The sequence below is a fragment of the Danio rerio genome, chromosome 9, assembly GCF_052040795.2.
Source record: "Danio rerio strain M-AB ecotype USA chromosome 9, GRCz13ab, whole genome shotgun sequence".
NCBI lineage: Eukaryota > Metazoa > Chordata > Actinopteri > Cypriniformes > Danionidae > Danio > Danio rerio.
Genome location: NC_141029.1, coordinates 14,714,875 through 14,733,060, shown reverse-complemented (window position 1 = coordinate 14,733,060; position 18,186 = coordinate 14,714,875). Strand labels below are relative to the sequence as shown.

The 18,186-nt window shown below is 35.6% G+C and overlaps 1 protein-coding gene and 1 long non-coding RNA gene across 8 annotated transcripts in view; one reads left to right on the top strand and one right to left on the bottom strand.

The window, feature by feature from the left end:
- The window catches only part of ttll4 (tubulin tyrosine ligase-like family, member 4), a 30,888-nt gene extending 14,478 nt beyond the window's left edge, over positions 1-16,410 (top strand). For 3 of the 7 annotated variants that reach the window (NM_001441554.1, NM_001430833.2, NM_001104938.3), the window contains 13 exon segments: positions 5,456-5,532; positions 5,678-5,872; positions 5,954-6,036; positions 6,119-6,247; positions 8,154-8,276; positions 8,447-8,545; positions 8,641-8,775; positions 10,591-10,728; positions 11,034-11,130; positions 11,543-11,753; positions 11,838-11,908; positions 15,586-15,635; positions 15,731-16,410. In NM_001441554.1, the coding sequence (NP_001428483.1) occupies positions 5,456-5,532; positions 5,678-5,872; positions 5,954-6,036; positions 6,119-6,247; positions 8,154-8,276; positions 8,447-8,545; positions 8,641-8,775; positions 10,591-10,728; positions 11,034-11,130; positions 11,543-11,753; positions 11,838-11,908; positions 15,586-15,635; positions 15,731-15,908 (1,586 nt within the window). In that variant the 3' untranslated portion in view covers positions 15,909-16,410. 7 annotated transcript variants of the gene reach the window in all.
- On the bottom strand, positions 2,653-8,026 carry LOC141376085 (uncharacterized). Its single transcript, XR_015499274.1, has 3 exons — positions 5,259-8,026; positions 3,719-5,193; positions 2,653-3,436 (listed from the first exon to the last, which is right to left on the bottom strand). It is a non-coding gene; the product is annotated as an uncharacterized LOC141376085 (long non-coding RNA).
- Positions 16,411-18,186: the final 1,776 nt, after the last annotated feature.

The window sequence follows — 18,186 nt, the reverse complement described above, 5'->3', positions numbered from 1 at the left end:
TTGTCTGAGATAATTAGTCTACCGAAACGTGTATATTCAGGGTGTCCGTGGGGTTGTAAGAGGTAGTAAATGAAATTAGCCAAAATTAAGGGTTTAATAATTTTTTGCTATTTTTATTATTTGTTACGGCCCAAACTCAAAACTGGCTCGAATAACAACAACATTCAAGGTTTGAGCCGAACATATGAAAGACACAGACGTTTGAATTGTTAAATTGTTAAACAGTATTAAAAAGTAATAAACGTCTGACGGCGTATTAAATTTTCAAGCCCGATTCTTTTTATAAATTTTCAATTTGTCTTTATTCTAAATTTTGCGTGGATTTATATGTTGAGAGTAGGATCGGAGCGCTGTCATGTAAGGTGGTCATTGCGCACGGGATGAAATAAACCGGGTACTTTGCTGGCTTGCTGCCAACCATATAGGCGAGCTCGATTCGTTCATTAATTAAATTAAAACATGAGGAAATGCAAGTTTTCAGACCTCTGGCTATAGGACTCAAGATTTAAATACTGGCCAAGGCCTGTAGCCACGAGGCTTATAGCCACGTCTGCAAGAAGACGATTATATTGACGCTATATTGGTTCATATCAGCTGTCAATCATTCAAGGCTTTCTGCTGTCAGATGACAGGAAGCTTTTGTGATCATGGGAAACGCAAACGTCTGAAGAGTGAAAAGTACACAGGTTTGCAAATCCTACTGAAAGATAGAAAAAATGGCACAGATGACAGCAATTATGTTGATCCGGAGAAGGTGCCTGAATCTCGATGCGTTGCATTCACTGCATGTTCAGCGCAAATGTCTGCTAAATGTGAAATCTAACACTGTACACATCATCGCCAAAAAAAGCTTTCCAAAGTTTACTAAGTTTTTCTAAGTTTACACTGAAACTGCGGCTCATGAAAAAGAACTGTATTGCGCCGGTGGTCATCGTGAGAATCCTGCTTTGTCCTGCTCATATATTGGGTCGACTGACTCACCTGCTTTATTCTACAAACACAGAAAAATAAAAATCTGCGCACAATGAGACTGAGCATTTAAAATGACACAAATCCAAACCAGAACTTTCAAAGAGTGGCAGAAGCGAGACTTTTCTTACTTTCTTTTGTCATTTTTTCTTGTTGTAGATTATTTTTCTATTTAATTAATGATGGCTGCTTTGCAGCTTTCAGTCTTGAATTAAATGATTTATTATAATGTTTTGTTTGTTTTGTAGCAGAAATATTATTTATTAAATTGACATGCATATAAAAACAATAGTGCAAAATAAATATTTATTACTGCAATGCTTTAATTTTGTTTGATGCAAACCATACGTTTATTTGTCATTACGTAACGGTCAGACTTTTTATAGCAGGTAACTGTCATTCAAGGCAGCATGATAATGAGAGATGTAATTCACTATTGACATCATCGTCATCATTAATATTTTATAATTATAAGATATTCATTTTGAAATTATTGCACAAATATTAATAAGTCATCACAGCATTAGTTAGATGGTTGTTTCTGTGTTTTTTTAGTCCTAATTTAATGTTGTTTTCAAATACAAGAAATCCCTTAATATACAATTTGCAGTGGTGCTTATTAATTTATGGTGGGTGCTGCATAATTTTTTTTGGTGGTTCTAAATATTTAAAGTTGGGAGCACCGGTGCTACCAAGTAAAAAAGTCCATTTTGAGCCCTGACACACAGAATCTATCGGAACTGTTCAGCACGGTTGTCTAACTGGGTTAAGAATTCTGGGCCGTGAACGGTTTGTAAATGTGTCCGCTCCAGGCTTAGTGGAGAAACAACCGTACCGAACTGTTAGAAGAGCGACTATTGACATTGACATATATGACATTGATTAAAAACTATAGACAAAGGCTTATAGTGACACCTTGATTGATCTCTCTGCTTTACTTAAGTGTATATGTTATCTACAATATGTTATTTAATTTGAAAAGATATTTCATTGACGCCACTACAGTTGCAGCGTGCGAGCTACCTCCATTGAAAATAACTAACTTGCGCCAACTATAAAAAAGACGCGCTATGCGAACAGCCCCTAAAAGGCCGCCATTATTTGCGATCTCTAACTGTAGATCTTTTTGCACAGACATGGTGGATTCACCTGAAAATTTCATTTTATTTATTTATTTTTTTTGACAAATGGATTGCGGATCTATTCCTTGGCGATTGACGGGTCCTTCACTGGGCATTTCCCCTTAGCATAGAGACTTTAAAAAAGACATCTGTTTCTCACTTATTTTGCTGCTTGTGGGATAAATTTGGGTGCTCAGGTTTTTTAAAATAAAAGATTTTACTTAAACTAAAAGATCACTCAGACTCTGATAATAAATAAAATGGCCCATTGGTTGTATGTTGAAAAAAAAACATTATTAAAAAAACATCTGCTACACATCAATTAATTTGTTAATAAAGAATGAGAGCATACATCACATTTAAGTTGCCTGAAAATATTTTCATATTATTAGATTTTTAGGTATCTATAATTTGTTGTGCTTATGCTAGAGGTCTGCTTTAGTTCTTAAATTTGTACACTAAACAAATACCTTCGTCCACAAACCCATCATTCATAAAGTTAGTTTTAGTTCACCCAAAATTGAAAATTGTTACTAATTTCTCATCTTGATGTCATTTCCAATTCTTTTTTTTTTCTTTTCTTTTTTTTTAGATTTAACCAGAGAGCTCTTGAATTTAATCTAAAAAAATCTTATTTTGTGTTCTGAAGATTAAAAAATGCCTTGGGATTGTAATGATTTTAACGGAAGTTTTGTTTTTGTGTGAACTAACACTTTTAAAAGAAACCTGACCCAGGACAGTCGTAATAAATGTAGACCAGACTTGACCATTTATTTTCAAACTTATTTTCGAACATAGACCACATGTGTGCATAGCCTGCAGCCCCATGCCAGTATGGAAAAACCAATGCTGACTTGTTTGGCCACTGCTTTATTACTTTTATTTGTTTATTTATTTAGTTACTTTATAATACCTGCCTGATAGATGGATGTTATTTTGGAGTTTTACTCTTAAATATGAATCTTAGTAAAATTCTAAAACTCTACAAGTGGTTTGGAAAAATAAACATTATAGCTTGATTAAATTGAAATCACATGAATATGCTAGTGTTGTCTACAGCACTATTTACCCCATCTCTGGTGAAGGATTTCTGCACACAAAATAAAAATAACCTTTATGAATATGCAGTGTTATGAAGCGTCTAGTTTTCCTGAGCAATACTGTAACTAAGAAGTCTGTTTGCAGCATTGCTTTCCTATGTGCATTTTTCAGAAGTGCACTTAACATGTGCAAGCAGATGCATTCCAAAGTTCTAAAAACTGCTACTGCTATTACATCCTATTACTTTTTGTGTCTGATTAGAACCTTTTGGCAAAAGCAGATTTGTTTTGAATTACCCAAGACCACTAATGATACTATGGTGCTGTATGTGTTACACATCCACTTCCTAACAAATACCACTTTTCAATATTATTTATTTATTTATTAATAAGGTTGGGAAAGGTTTAAGTTAGGGGTGTCCAAACTTGGTTCTGGAGGGCCGGTGTCCTGCAAAGTTTAGATCCAACCCCATCAGACACACCTGGGTTAGCTAATCAAGCTCTTAATAGGCTTTCTAGAAACATTCATGCAAATGTGTTGAAGCAAGTTGGAGCTAAAATCTGCAGCACATCTCGGCCCTCCAGGACCAAGTTTGGACACCCCAGGGTTTAAGTAAATTGCAATAGTGTTGTTATTTAGCTGTGTTTGTAGAATTTATTTTTTCATCCCAGCTCTACAGTTCGGTACCACTTCGGAATTGTTAGGAATGTAGCTGTAGTATTCTCATGACAGTCTCTGTTGTCCCATACGGCTCCTGCTCTTTATGATATTATTACTTCAGTATGATAATGTTACTTCAGTATGATTTTTATGTTGTATGTCATTATTATGCAGACCAAGGTTATTATAGTAAACGAAAACTAACAAAAAAATGAAAACTAAAATATAAAATAATTGTCGTTAACTGAACTAAAAATAAAAACGAGAGTTGTTTTTAAAAACTACAACTAACTGAAACTGTATTGTGTACATGCAAAACTGACTGAAACTAATGTAAATTATGGCAAAAACCTCCTTTTTCATATTTGTAAATGTATTTAATACATAATCTTACTGTAAGGCTTTTAAAAGTAAATTTATGTACTCCGCGCTGCAGGTGTTTGACCCGTACGGCACCTCAAAGTCTGTAATCCTGCTGCCACTCGCCAGATCAATCAGTCCTCGCTGACCTTCAGTCAGTCCTCGCTGTTGCTTCTGCGACAAAAACAACGAGTGGACATGACAGCAGCATGGTGACAGCATTACAGGCACTTAAAACTATTACGTTAACATCTTTTTGCCCAATAATGAGTTTTATCTCTGTATCGCGATCACGAATGAATCTTTTTAAATGGATCTTCTAAGTGAACTGGTTGAACTAGTTTACCTAATCGAATCATTTGAAGCGATTTGCATCTCCAGTAAGCACGTATCCACAAACCCCTTACTTTTTTAACAAGCCTAATAATCACCTCTGACTCAAAATAATTCAATATATACTCTTATTCAGTTATTTGAACAGTACTAAGATCAAAATTGAGAAGCGGTGAACCTGTAATACTGCACATGCGTGATTCAGTGAACCAAACACAAACCATTCATGACAGCCTCCTGTGACTAAACTAAACGTGAACAGCTGCACCGTGGGTAAACCGAGGGCTTAAATGAGAGGATCTGGTGAAAAAATGTTTAAGTTTATTTCCTAACAGAAAATAGTAATGGAATTTAAATAAGTGAATCATGCTTCAGTTGGGTTGCAAAACTTCACTCTAAGATATTTTTCAGATCATGGTAATGTTTTAACTGACTAAAATTACTATTTCTGACTACATAATGTTAAGTCCTAACATCAGCGTTAAATATCTGAACTTCCCATCACTACTGTGTATGTAACCTCAGAGCAGCCTTGCACACATATTGTTCTTAAGGCTGCTATCTTGTGGGCTGTTGTATTTGAATTTGAGGATGGGTATAGTATTGGTAGATGGTAGTGGTCTTGTGTCCTCTGAATACATGTTTCAAAAAAAGTGTGGCTAAGTTTTATTATACAATATATATTCTATTGATTTTTGAATCTTGAAACCTAACAAATATCCTTATTTAGAAAAAAAAAACTAAAACTAATACTGAAACTAATAAAAACTAAACTAAAACTAAGCAATTTCAAAATATAGAAACTAATAAAAACTAGTTAATCTGAAAACTGAATTTGAAAACAAATAGTAGAATAGAAAATAGAAACTAAAACTAATGAAAAATCCAAATCTATTATAACTTTGATGCAGACAAAAGTTAGTGTATTCCATCTTTCAGTTATCATGGTTGTCCCTTTTCTCCCCCATTAGAGAGTCATGATTGGCTGGGCTGCTGGGGTCACCATATGAAGTCACCAGGGTTCAAGGCCATTCGAGAGTTTCAGAAGGTAAGATTGGTATCCATCAATCTGATTCCGCATATTTGAAGGTCTGGAAAATTGCCAAATTGCTGGTGAAATTTTAATACCTTTCATAATTGCCTAAAACTTCCTGTCAGTCGAGTATTAACAAGTATGCATTTCTGTTTGTCAGCTGAACCACTTTCCAGGCTCCTTTCAGATCGGCCGGAAGGACAGACTTTGGAGGAACCTGTCCAAGATGCAGGCACGCTTTGGCAAAAGAGAATTTGGCTTCTTCCCACGCTCCTTCATTCTCCCACAGGATATCAAGCTGCTGAGGAAAGCCTGGGATGATGGAGGCAGCAAGCAGAAGTGGATCGTCAAACCGGTACCATTGCAATAATAAAGTTGTTGTGAAATTACTCTCTTAAATTCTTGTCATTGACATGCTGCCGTTTCTCACTTTCAGCCAGCGTCTGCTCGTGGAATTGGCATTCAAGTCATTCACAAGTGGAGCCAGATGCCACGCAAGAGACCGCTGCTGGTGCAGAAGTGAGTTGGAAGACCGTGCATCATATTTCATTGATGAGAGAAGTTTCTTAACTGTTAAATGTTGTGGCCTGTGTTTCCTTAGATATCTTCACAAGCCCTACCTCATCAGTGGGAATAAGTTTGATCTGCGCATCTATGTGTATGTGACTTCTTATGACCCACTCCGTATTTACATCTTTAACGATGGACTGGTCCGTTTTGCAAGCTGCAAGTGAGTCTATCATTTTACTAAAGGCATTAAAAACACTTTTCTTTAGCAGTACTGGATCCAGAAATATTTTCACTATTTATGACTTTAAGAAAGTCTTAGTTGAAGTGTTAGAAGCTATGAAACAAAACATTCAGATACAAGGTGAATAAAAAAATTTCAAACTATGAAAATCAGACTAGGACTTAAGAGCTTTAATGAGGAAAAGAACTCCAAATTCATGTTTTGTGCATTTCAATCATTGTGAAGACAAATTAAAATGGAGAAAAATAGAAATATTACTATCATTATAGGTTGTTTTATCAACATGATATGGAAAAATCTACACGTCTACAAATATTGAAGTATTTTGTGGCTGATTTCATTACAGCATTGAGATGTTTCATGGGAGAATAAAAAGTTATGCAGTTGTTTTAAGAATAAGTTTAACTTCTACTTTTTCACCTCACCTTGAGTTCACATTTAAAATAGGTTTATGATTTTTGCATATGATACACTACCTGACAAAAGTCTTGTCACCTATCCAAGTTTTAGGAACAACAAATAATAACTTGATTTCTAGTTGATCATTTGGTATCAGAAGTGGCTTATGTGAAAGGCAAAGGCCTCTACATTACGCCTACTTTACAAAAATAAAATATGATCATGCCTTGATTTTTAATTATTTAATCAGGACGGTAAGGTCTGACTTTACTTAGACAAAAGTCTTGTCATTTAACAGAAATAAGGGACAGTATAGAATATAAAGTCATGGTGCAGTGGGTAAGGAGTTAATATTGTGTATGACTCCCATAGGCTTGGAGGACTGCATCCATATATATCTGCTATGACTCAAACAACTTTTTAATAAAGTCATCTTGAATGGCAAAGAAAGTGTTCTTGCAGGACTCCCATCAAGATTCTTTTGATTCATCTTCAATGCCTCCATCTTAACCCAGACATGCTTAATAATGTTCATGACTGGTGACTGGGCTGGCCATGTGGATGTGGATGCTGAAGTATGAGAAGGAACGCTATCCTGCTGAAGAATTTGCCCTCTCTTGTGGTTTGTAATGTAACGGGCAGCACAAATGTTTATACCTTATATAACTTTATACCTCAGGCTGTTGATGTTGCCATCCACTCTGCAGATCTCTTGAATACCCTCATACTGAATGTAACCCCAAAACCCATGATTTTTCCTTCACCAAACTTGAACATTGAACATTTCTGTGAGAATCCTGGATCCATGCAGGTTCCAATCGGTCCTCTGCAGTATTCGTGATGATGGGGATGCAGTTTAACAGATGATTCATCAGAAAAATCTACCATCTTCCATTTCCAAATGATCAACTAGAAGTCAAGTTATTATTTGTTGCTATTACAACTGGGGCTGACAACAAGACATCGGGTTGTGTAGTTTGTCGCGATAAGTTCATGTTGAGAAAGATATTACTTATCCTCAATTTTTCCCAAACTGGTTTGAGTTTCTTTCATCTTATAGATTTACTGTAAAATGTTGGGGAAAAAAAACGCCTCTGACTTCTATAGTATGTTTTGTTTCTGCTATGGATGTCAATGGTTGCTTTTTCCCAAACTATCTTTAGAATATCATATTATATTAAACAAATCCATAAAAGTTGAGACTCACTTGAGCGTGAGGAAAGGGCGAGGATATATTGATTTTTGGAAAATTATCACTTTAAATATTTACTGCAAAATGTTGTATGGTGACAGATAATGCAAACAGATAGGTCTCTTTTTTTAAAATGCCATTAGATAAAATGTTTAAAATTTAGATTTGAAAAAAAATCTAATAATAAAAATTAAAATCCTGTAGAGAAAGTAAATTGTTTTTATTTTCAGACCATAACTGTTGTGCTTCATTGCGAAGATTTAGTTCATTTAAACTGCTTTTTCTTTGACACAGATACTCTTCTTCTATGAAGACTCTCAACAACAAGTTTATGCACCTTACAAACTACAGTGTAAATAAGAAGAACTCTGAGTATCAGAGCAACAGTGATGATAAGGCCTGTCAGGGCCATAAATGGTAAGAATAGACAGATACTGCTCCTGAATTCAGGGCGAGTCTGATCTGCACTAGTAAGATATAAGTGTTTTATGGCTAATCAGTGGCTATGGCCTCATGGCAAGGCCAAATATTAGAAATGGCCTCATAACCATAGTATAGTCTAATGAAAGTGCCTTTATTTAACACAGGGCCTTGAAGGCATTGTGGCAGTACTTGGGCTCTCAGGGGATCAATACCACACTCATCTGGGAGAAGATCAAAGATATGGTTATCAAAACCATCATTGCGTAGGTGTCGAGTTCTGCATTTGCAATTCGTCTATGTATGTGCAAAAATTTATTGTTCTTTTAAACTGAAGCTGTTTTCTCTTGTACCATTTCAGGTCGGACCCATATGTGAACTCGCTGGTGAAGATGCATGTGCGTTCTCCCTATAGCTGCCATGAGCTGTTTGGCTTTGACATCATGTTGGATGAAAATCTGAAGCCGTGGGTGCTGGAGGTGAACATCTCTCCCAGGTACAACAGAGAGAAAACCTTACAGTTGAACCTCACTAACTTACCTCACTTCTAAAACATTTTACTAACACCTTGGAAATGACACTGAACTAGGGTGTTTTAAAGTATCAAAAGCCAATAAATTAAATTAGAAAAATTTTAAGGCCATTAAAAGTATTTTAAAAAGTCTTAAATGCTATTTCATAAGGTATTCCATTTTTTACTACCTTATTGTAGTGTATGAAATTAAGAAAATCCTGCTAGATTTTTGTTTACTGTAGTAACTAAGACAACACCCTTATTCCTGCAGTTCTATAGACGCCACCTGCTGGATTAGCATTTATATTCATTATATGAGTATTGTCTTAGCTTAGGACATGCATGTCCAAACTCGGTCCTGAAGGGCCGGTGTCCTGCAAAGTTGAGTTCTAACCCTAATCAGACACACCTGGGCTTGCTAATCAAGCTCTTTCTAGGCTTTCTAGAAACGTTCTTGCAAGTGTGTTGAGGCAAGTTGGAGCTAAAATCTGCTGGACACATTCTGTCAACATTTTGATATAAAATATATAGCTTCAAACGATAGAATACATTACAAAAATGGAAATTAAAATAACTTTTAGCCTATTAAAATCAATGGCCTATAAAGAAATCAACTCTATTTCCCTGTTTATTCACTGGGTTTAAATATTGAATAAAGTTATAAAAGTTATTTAGTGAATATCTTATTTTGATCCGCTCTTTTGTTTGATAACAGAGGTGTCACTTTAAGTTTTCACTGATCTGTAATGAAAGCTTTCAAACACTTTCGTAACTGTTCATGCTCATTTAAGACAAAATTATTTCTGTTTTAAATAAAACACCCCAGGACAGACATGTTTACATATTAAGCGTATTTGTCTGTTTAAACACACACCCAAATCCAAAAGTATCCACTTTCACTCCTCTTCAAGTTGCATGTACAGAAGCTGATCAGTGCATTAGTCAGCACCAATACATGAATGGACTGATTGAGAGGTTGCATAGCTTTAATGGAAAGGGAGTGAATGCAGCTATGTTAATATAATTTCAACATGCTTTTAAGTCTAAAAGCGAAAGCATAATTCTTTTGAACAGCTCTTGCAATTGTCACATTTGTGATCAGCTCTTTGATGCTACTTTCACTTTTCATAGATTAAAAATGCAGGAAAACACTTAAACGGGATGATAGCGGGATAGAATGGCAAAATACAGGAGAATCCCTGCAAAAAGGGGAGAGATGACAGATATGGTTTAGGATAAGTTACAATCAGTAATTATTCAATATACTATAAGTTAAAATGTAGACAATGTTACTGGTTGAAACAAATTACCAATGAGTTCATGCATGGGATGCGCACTCCGGAATCTTGCCGGAAGTAGTAAGTCATCCGGGTACTTCTCGCATACTGATTTTCGAATTCTATGAATTCGGACATACTACTCGGCTCGCATACTGATTTTGGCGTACTATATAGTATGGAAGTATGCGGTTTTGGACGCAGCCATTGTATGGAAAGAGTCTTAAATGTCCTAAAATGTATCAAATTTCACTCTCTGATTCTTGCACACACCTTGTGGACTACATTAAATAACTCCAACACTAGTCTTGACACATTTGTCAAGTAATATAAATTGTACTAATTTTAGTCCCATACTATCAGTATCTATACATTCAAGATAAGTCCTCATAAATGCACTAAACCTGAAGAGTTTTCCCATTAAAAAAGTTTTTGTATAAGAAAATGTATTTTACAAAACTGCTGTGTTCCACAGAATAACAAATATCATTTTTATAATGTCTTCTCTGTCTTTGTCTAGCTTGCATTCAAACACACCGCTGGATGTGAGCATTAAGGGTCAGATGATACGAGATCTGCTGAACCTCGCTGGCTTTGTGTTGCCGTTGAGAGATGACTTTGCACCATCTGGTTCCAGTGCCAGCAGCTCCACCAGCAGGTCAGTTGGGGTATTGCATTGTATGTTTATGTTCCTGGATTTTTATGTAAGCCTGAAAGAAACTGTAATGCATAAAAAAAGACCATAAATATTATCAGGAACATGACATATATTTTAGTTATTATATTATTTGAAATAAGAATTATTTAAAGACGTATTTAAAAGGGTTACAGTGCAACACCAAAGTACTAATTAATATTCATTTGTAATGTTTATATCCTTCAAATCACTACCTTTTAACCCAATTGGTAAATGATTTCTGTTTGCTTGACTGAGTCTTTGTTTTGTTTTTGTTTTTTGTTCAGTTTATGTGGCGGGGTGCGAGAGAAATGGCGACCAGACATTTCACCTGATGAGAAAGTAAAGAGGGCCTTTTACCTGAGCCAGCGCTTTGGAGACCAGGTACTCAAACATTCTTAAAGTGTTAGTTCACCCAAATATGAACATTTCCTCACTGTTTACTCACACTTAAGTGCTTCTAAATGATTTTGATTTTCTTCTTTTGAACATAAAACAAGGTATTATGAAGAATGACATCAACAGTAGGAACGAAAATCCTATGGAAGTCAATAGCTGTTTTTTCCAGCATATGTCAATTAGTTTATTTTACTTGTTTTGTTCAATAGACAATCAAAACTCAAACAGGTTTGTAAGAAATTGAGGATGAGTAAATGATGACAGAATACAATTTTTTGTTTGAACTGAATCACTTTAAGTCATGCAAAAAATATTGTCCACTCATCATTTTTGATAATACTACTGACTGTTTTTCAGTACCGGATACAATTAAGTGAACTGTGTTTTGTGTGTGTAGGATTTCTGTGCCACAGTCCTGGATGTGCTGACACCTGACGATGTGCGTGTGCTGGCAGAGAGTGAGGACGAGTTGAGTCGTAAAGGAGATTTTGAACGTGTTTTTCCCTCTCATGCTTCCTCCCGGTACCTCCGCTTCTTTGAGCAACCGCGCTACCTCAACATCCTCCTCAACCAGTGGGAACAAAAATACTGGCTCAGCAGGAGCAAAGGTGTGTGTGTGTGTGTGTGACTGCATAGGACAATGCTGTGATCTGCTCTTCTATGGTTTTTGACTATTTTCATACTTCATTTAGGCATCAATCTACTGAGGGATTTGTGTGAGAAGAGGGTGCACTTGGGAAACCTGGCAGAATCTGTTCATCACGTAAGTAACAAACTTTAGTTAGTAGCTTTAGATAAACATTTAGATGAATGCAAAGTAAATAACTAAAACTAACAATAGCTGTTTCCAACCACCTATTTTTAATGGCATTTTGGACATGCACAGAAAAGATGCGCATAAACTACGATGAAAACACTTATCGAATAAATTCTAGTATGCTCATTTAAAAAAGTCATGTGATTTGTTATGAGAGATCATATGATGATAAAAGTGTATGAATGGACAAACCAGCAGGCTGAGCACATCGTAAAACATCTGAAATGTTGTTTTGGTCATTCTAAAACACCTTAACCGTATTAGTGTTATGGTGTCACCTCATCAGTTGTTTTGGTCATTCTAAAACACCTTAACCGTATTAGTGTTATGGTGTCACCTCATCAGTATTAGTGTTATTATATTAGTAATTACCTCCAGGACTGTCAAGAGCATCTGTGGTCTGCGTCTTACGGTTTGAAACGCCAACACGCGTTTATTGAGTGTCAGCATCGTCTTCTGTGTTGCAAGTAATTCATTAAAGGGCCATGAAACCCCCTCATTTTAGCAGGGTGTTTTCACACCTCTACTTTGGAAAAAGTCAGAAAAGTGGGCGTGTCCAGCTTTGTTTAGGGGGAAGTGTCGGAGGAAGAAAAGAGGCTTGGTGTGGGAGTGTCTATTTGGGCGCGCTGAATTTCAGAGTCAAAACACAACCACAGCGGACAATGTGACTGTGTTTACATGGACATCTGTAGTCGAATTATTTGCCAAATTATTAAATGGTGGACTTTAACTACAGTTTGGCTCTTTCATTCAGGGAATTCATTCATGTCCCTCCTGATAAACGAGATATTTGATTCGAGGAACTGCTCTAAGCATGTATTTTTCATGCAATGTTTGATACCGCACGGCGAATGAGAGAAAAAAAGACTCAGCATTTACCGAAAACTTAGATGCACACGGCAGGTAGTGTCAGAAAGCCGCGTGTGTTATTCCGGTCACAAAATCCAACACGAGGTTATAGTTTGGTTGTAACTGTTAGTGCTAACTTGTTTACACTCGGTGCAATAGTTTGTTTGATACGATTAAAATACAACTGAATAAACAAAGAGCACTGGTCGCTCACGTACCAAATCAGACAGGACAATCACCAGCAACTAGAGCTGCGTCTTTATTTAGAGGAGACTACAAGCGAATCCGGATCTCAGTGTTTGCAGATGAGAACAGCTCTCAGGTAAACAATAATCCTCCTTAGACACGCAAGGTATTGTTGTTGAGCGTCGCGTACACTGTTATTCCACACGTGACGCCAGCTGCACTCTCACAGAGAGAAAATGAAAACAAAACTTAACTGCAGCAAACTATAAAAGCAACACTTCACGCTTGTTTTGCCAACACAACGTGGCATCTCTGCCGTCTACACTCTGACAGTAATGAATATTAATGAAGTTGCACAATAGAGCACGCTGATTGGTTTGAACCAAGCCTTACTCTTGCATTAATGCAACACACTGTAAGAATAAGACACACTCTGGCACAGACGCCCAGTCTGCACGCTGGAATACAGGCTATTATGTCATGATCGTGACGCAGCTTCAAAAATTCGTTTCAAACCGGAAGTACGAATTTGCTTGAAATAACGCAAAAACAACCAATTTACACTTTTTAGTGAAATATAGGTGTCCTAATAGTGTTTTTAGCAGTGTGGGACACATATGCGACTGTCAACAGCTCAAAAAAGGTGTTTTGGTGTTTCGTGACCCTTTAAATGAAAAGATTCCCAAAGCTTCTACTACAGCTAAATTAGTTTTTACTGTTGATATTTGGTGCCAGTTAATCAGGAAGTTTGCTTTGTTCACTCGTTAGATGGAAACGCTGCTTTATTTATATGTCTCTTATGCGATATTCTAGTTTTGCCCGCAAATTCAATTTGCATTTTTGGATGGAAACATTGCTACTGTAATTCACATTTAATATTAGCTATATAGACAAAATGTAAAAAAAAAACATATATAGGGAAAAATATTTTTGTTGTATTTTTGCTAAGTATGACAGTATAAGTATGACAAAATATATATAAAAAACAAGTAGTCTCTAAACAAAATGTTCAATGGAGTATAACATTTGTGTTAAGTGTGGTTTCATCAGTAGAAAAGTATAAATAAGTGGTGGAATAAATAAATAAGTGTGTGTAAATGTATTTATATTCCTTGAAATTTTGCAATTTTAATCAATTTCCTTTTGTAGGAAAACTTATGGAAGATAATATATAAACAATTTTACATCTTTAAAGTGATGGTTCACCCTATAATAAGAATTAACTCACCCTCAGGTGATTTCAAACCTTTTTTTCTTCTAATGAACACAAGGATATTTTGAAGAAAGCTGAATACCTGTAACTATTGACATCTATAGTAGAAATAACAAATACTTTGGAAGTCAGTGGTAACAAGTTTTCAATATTTTTCTAAATATCTTCTTTTGTGTTTAACAATTTGTGAAGTTAAGAGTGGGTGAATGATGACAGAATTTCCAGTTTAGGGTGAACTATCCGATTAATAGTACTAATAAATTTAAATAATCATAATTTTTTTTAAAAAATTTGATTAAAGAGATACGCTGCTAGTAATTCAAATTTTTGGTATCTGACATGCAAATGTAAAATATGGGCCTCATATCTTACTTCCTTTTTTTATTCTTTTCGACTGCAATTTAGGAAAATTCTTTGTTTTTAATCTTGTTTATCCGATATTATGCACTATTAGTAAGGAAAATAACTATTCTTAATGCTAATGCTATAAATTTTGTAAATTCCATAGTAGCTCTGTGCGATGTTAGCAAAATAAACCTATCATGATATTTAAACAGAATCGAAATTGAAATATCGTTCATATCACGATTTTGTCGTAGACGGACTGAATCTGTGTTTACAGTGTGGATCTGAAAAAAAAAAATTCTGATCTTTATCTGTATCTCTAAAACAGACATTAAATAAAATAAAAATCACCTTGTAAATCTGTAACACATTGTCTCTAGAACAGACCTATGGCAAAACAAATGTGTGTCACGTAACAAGAACTGAGCAATCAACTTTATACTTTGTATGGAATATACACATTTCGGTTCCCTCAGACAAACACAAGACACCCGAACACCAAGTGCTTTTTAATTCTCTCAACACTTGAAACTTGTATCAGAGCTGCCGCAGTGTTTTATTAGTTTGTCATTCTCTGAAAAAATGGTTGATGGCCACTGAGCAATGACAATGGAGCGACTGCAAAGCACGTTGAAAATGTTGAACGTGCATGTTCCACATGCGTTCCACACGATTTTAGACACAATATATGACGAACTTACCAATTATCTGGTTCTTCCATACATAAGCCTTTCTGTATCCAAAGTAACCTAATGCCATACCACAGATTTAGACTTTTTTTGGCACCAAGTCCTGTGCTAAACTCATCATCCCTGTATACGCAGGCTATTCAGTCTCCTGTTCTTGGGCCTGTTTAGGCACGCTGCGTTATGATTTGTTCAAATAGCATACTGCGGGAAAATCATACTGTAATGTCCAAATTGCGATTTCGATAAGATTTCAATTAATCCCATAGCCCTGTTCCATAGTAAAATATTTGATTTTTAAACTATTTTGTTTATTTCCTGTATGCTTCTGCTTTTATTCACAGTGGTCTTCCAAATCATATCACGGACACAGATCTCAGCTGACTAGATCTGGGTATGGGCACGCACATAAAACCCTCCCACATTGATCCATAAGACATTTTCATGTACAAGATGTGAGCTGATCCTCCTTTTCTTTCTTTCCCTCAGTGTTCTTGTCAGTCAGAGATCTGACGCCGAAGATGAAGACCTGTCTGATCGCGAACTTCAGTCGGTCACCATGAGTCTTCCAGACATGAGTTTACTGAGTACTGTCAGCCTGAGCCCCAGTCCAACCTCCAGCTCCAGCCTGGCCAGCGACACCCTGCACTCTCATGATGACCTTTGACCTCGACCCAGATAAACCTAGACATTCAGAGCTTCCAAGGCGTGTGTATTCATGCCACATCTCAAGAGTTGAGCATTTCTGCCTTCAAGACCAGAAAGCAGATCTAACAGATTAACTGGCCAGATGAATGGGCGTTAAAACCCATATTTTGAACAAGGATTTTGTTGCCAGACCACACTGCGGTGTGTATTCACAGCACATGTGGGTGGTAGAAGTTCTATTTGCTTCCTGTTTGGGGTTTCAATTGTGTTATGCTATGAGCCTATTGATACTTCTGCTTTGTTTACATCACATGTCTGTGTACAGTACAGGCATCTGTTGGGCTGATTATTTTTAACGTGTGGAATGAAATGTAAAGTTTGCAAAAAAATCAATATTGTAAAAAAAAAAAAAAGAAAATAAAAAGTCACTGTCTCATGTCTGTTAATGACATCTGCATGCCCTTCTCCATGGAGACAACATGCTCAGGTTCAAGTTTTTAAATTAAAGTTGTTGTTTGAAATACGAGCGTGTCATTCTTTCATGCATCTTATTGGGTCCTCAAATGTGTGGAGAATATTAGGACACTTGTTCTTGTGATTATTTTCAGAATATAACAACTGTTTAATGCAACAAGTACTTGGCTGACTGGAATTTCAACTGCATGGGTGGATTACAGGAATAGTCTCAAAGAGGCAGATTCACTACTTGAGTAGTGTGTATGGTCATAACTAAACACTGACAGCGGGTTTACTTCTCATTAATGTTGCTCCTACTGTTACTCTAAAATCAACAGCTGTTCTTAAAGTCACAATATTTACGTATGATGTTTTTTATTCAAATTAGGTTACCTCTTGACTTGATGATGTACTTGCATGTTCTCAGATGTTTAGAATAGTTAAGTAAATTTAACTAGTGCTAAGAGCCGTGTCCTGTGTCGTCATGCTAATAAAAAGCAGGGAAAGACCAGAGATGCATATTATAACATAATCCTAAAATGTATTAAGTATGATAAAACACAGCACTTTCTTTCCCAGGTGATCATGCGCTGAAGAATTGAATGCACTAGACTGGATGTTAAACTCTCTGCTGCTTTCGTGCTGCTTGCACTCGTCGCTCATCAGCAATCGTTTTCTGCACTTTAATGGCTTTCAGCTTTACTCTGCTTTATACTGCCATGGCCATAAGATTAGAATACTTTATCCAATCCATGAACATGATTTCTGCAGGAGTCCTGTGTAGGATGTAATGAAGATGACAACTCCTATGATTCCACACTCAGTCATGGGGTCATCAAACTATGCCTTTTGTTGTAAAAATGTTTGTTAGAAATACCCTCTAGCTGTAAAATGACATACTGTGTCTTTAATCTGAGGTCCAGGGACCTTAGACTTCCAAAAATGATCACTTAAGATGATTTAAAATAAAGTAAAAAATGTAAATTATCGTTTCAGGATTGGTTTATGGCTTCTTTTAAAAGCATCCCATAGTCTTGAGAAGAATTTCCAAAATTGTTGTTTATCTAGACTTTATGGAAAAATCATGCAATATATTTGGTTAAAATAATGGCATGCTTAAATCTCTTAAAAAGCTTTGGTATTCCTTAAATATATATACAGTTGAAGTCAGAATTATTAGCCCCCTTTTGATTTTTTTCTTTTTTAAAAATTTCCCAAATGATGTTTGACAGCTAGGAAATTTTTTTCAGTATGTCTGATAATATTTTTTCTTCTAAAAAAAAAGTCTTATTTGTTTTATTTCAGCTAGAATAAAAGCAGTTTTGAAATTTTTTAAAACAATTTTTGGGACAAAATTATTAGCCCCTTTAAGCTAATTTTTTTTCGATAGTGTACAGAACAAACCACAGTTATAGAATAACTTGCCTAATAACTCTAACCTGCCTACTTCAACTTATTAACCTAGTTAAGCCTTTAAATGTCAATTTTAGCGGTATAGAAGTGTCTTGAAAAATGCCAAGTAAATTATGATCTACTGTCATCATGGCAAAGATAAAATAAATCAGTTTTTAGAAATAGGTTTTTAAAACTATTATGCTTAGAAATGTGCTGAAACAATCTTCCCTCCATTAAACAGAAATTGGGGAAAAAAATAAACAGGAGGGCTAATAATTTGACTTCAACTGTGTGTGTGTGTGTATGTGTGTGTGTGTGTGTGTGTGTGTATATATATATATATATATATATATATATATATATATATATATATATATATATATATATATATACATACAAACACACACACACGCATATATATATATATATATATATATATATATATA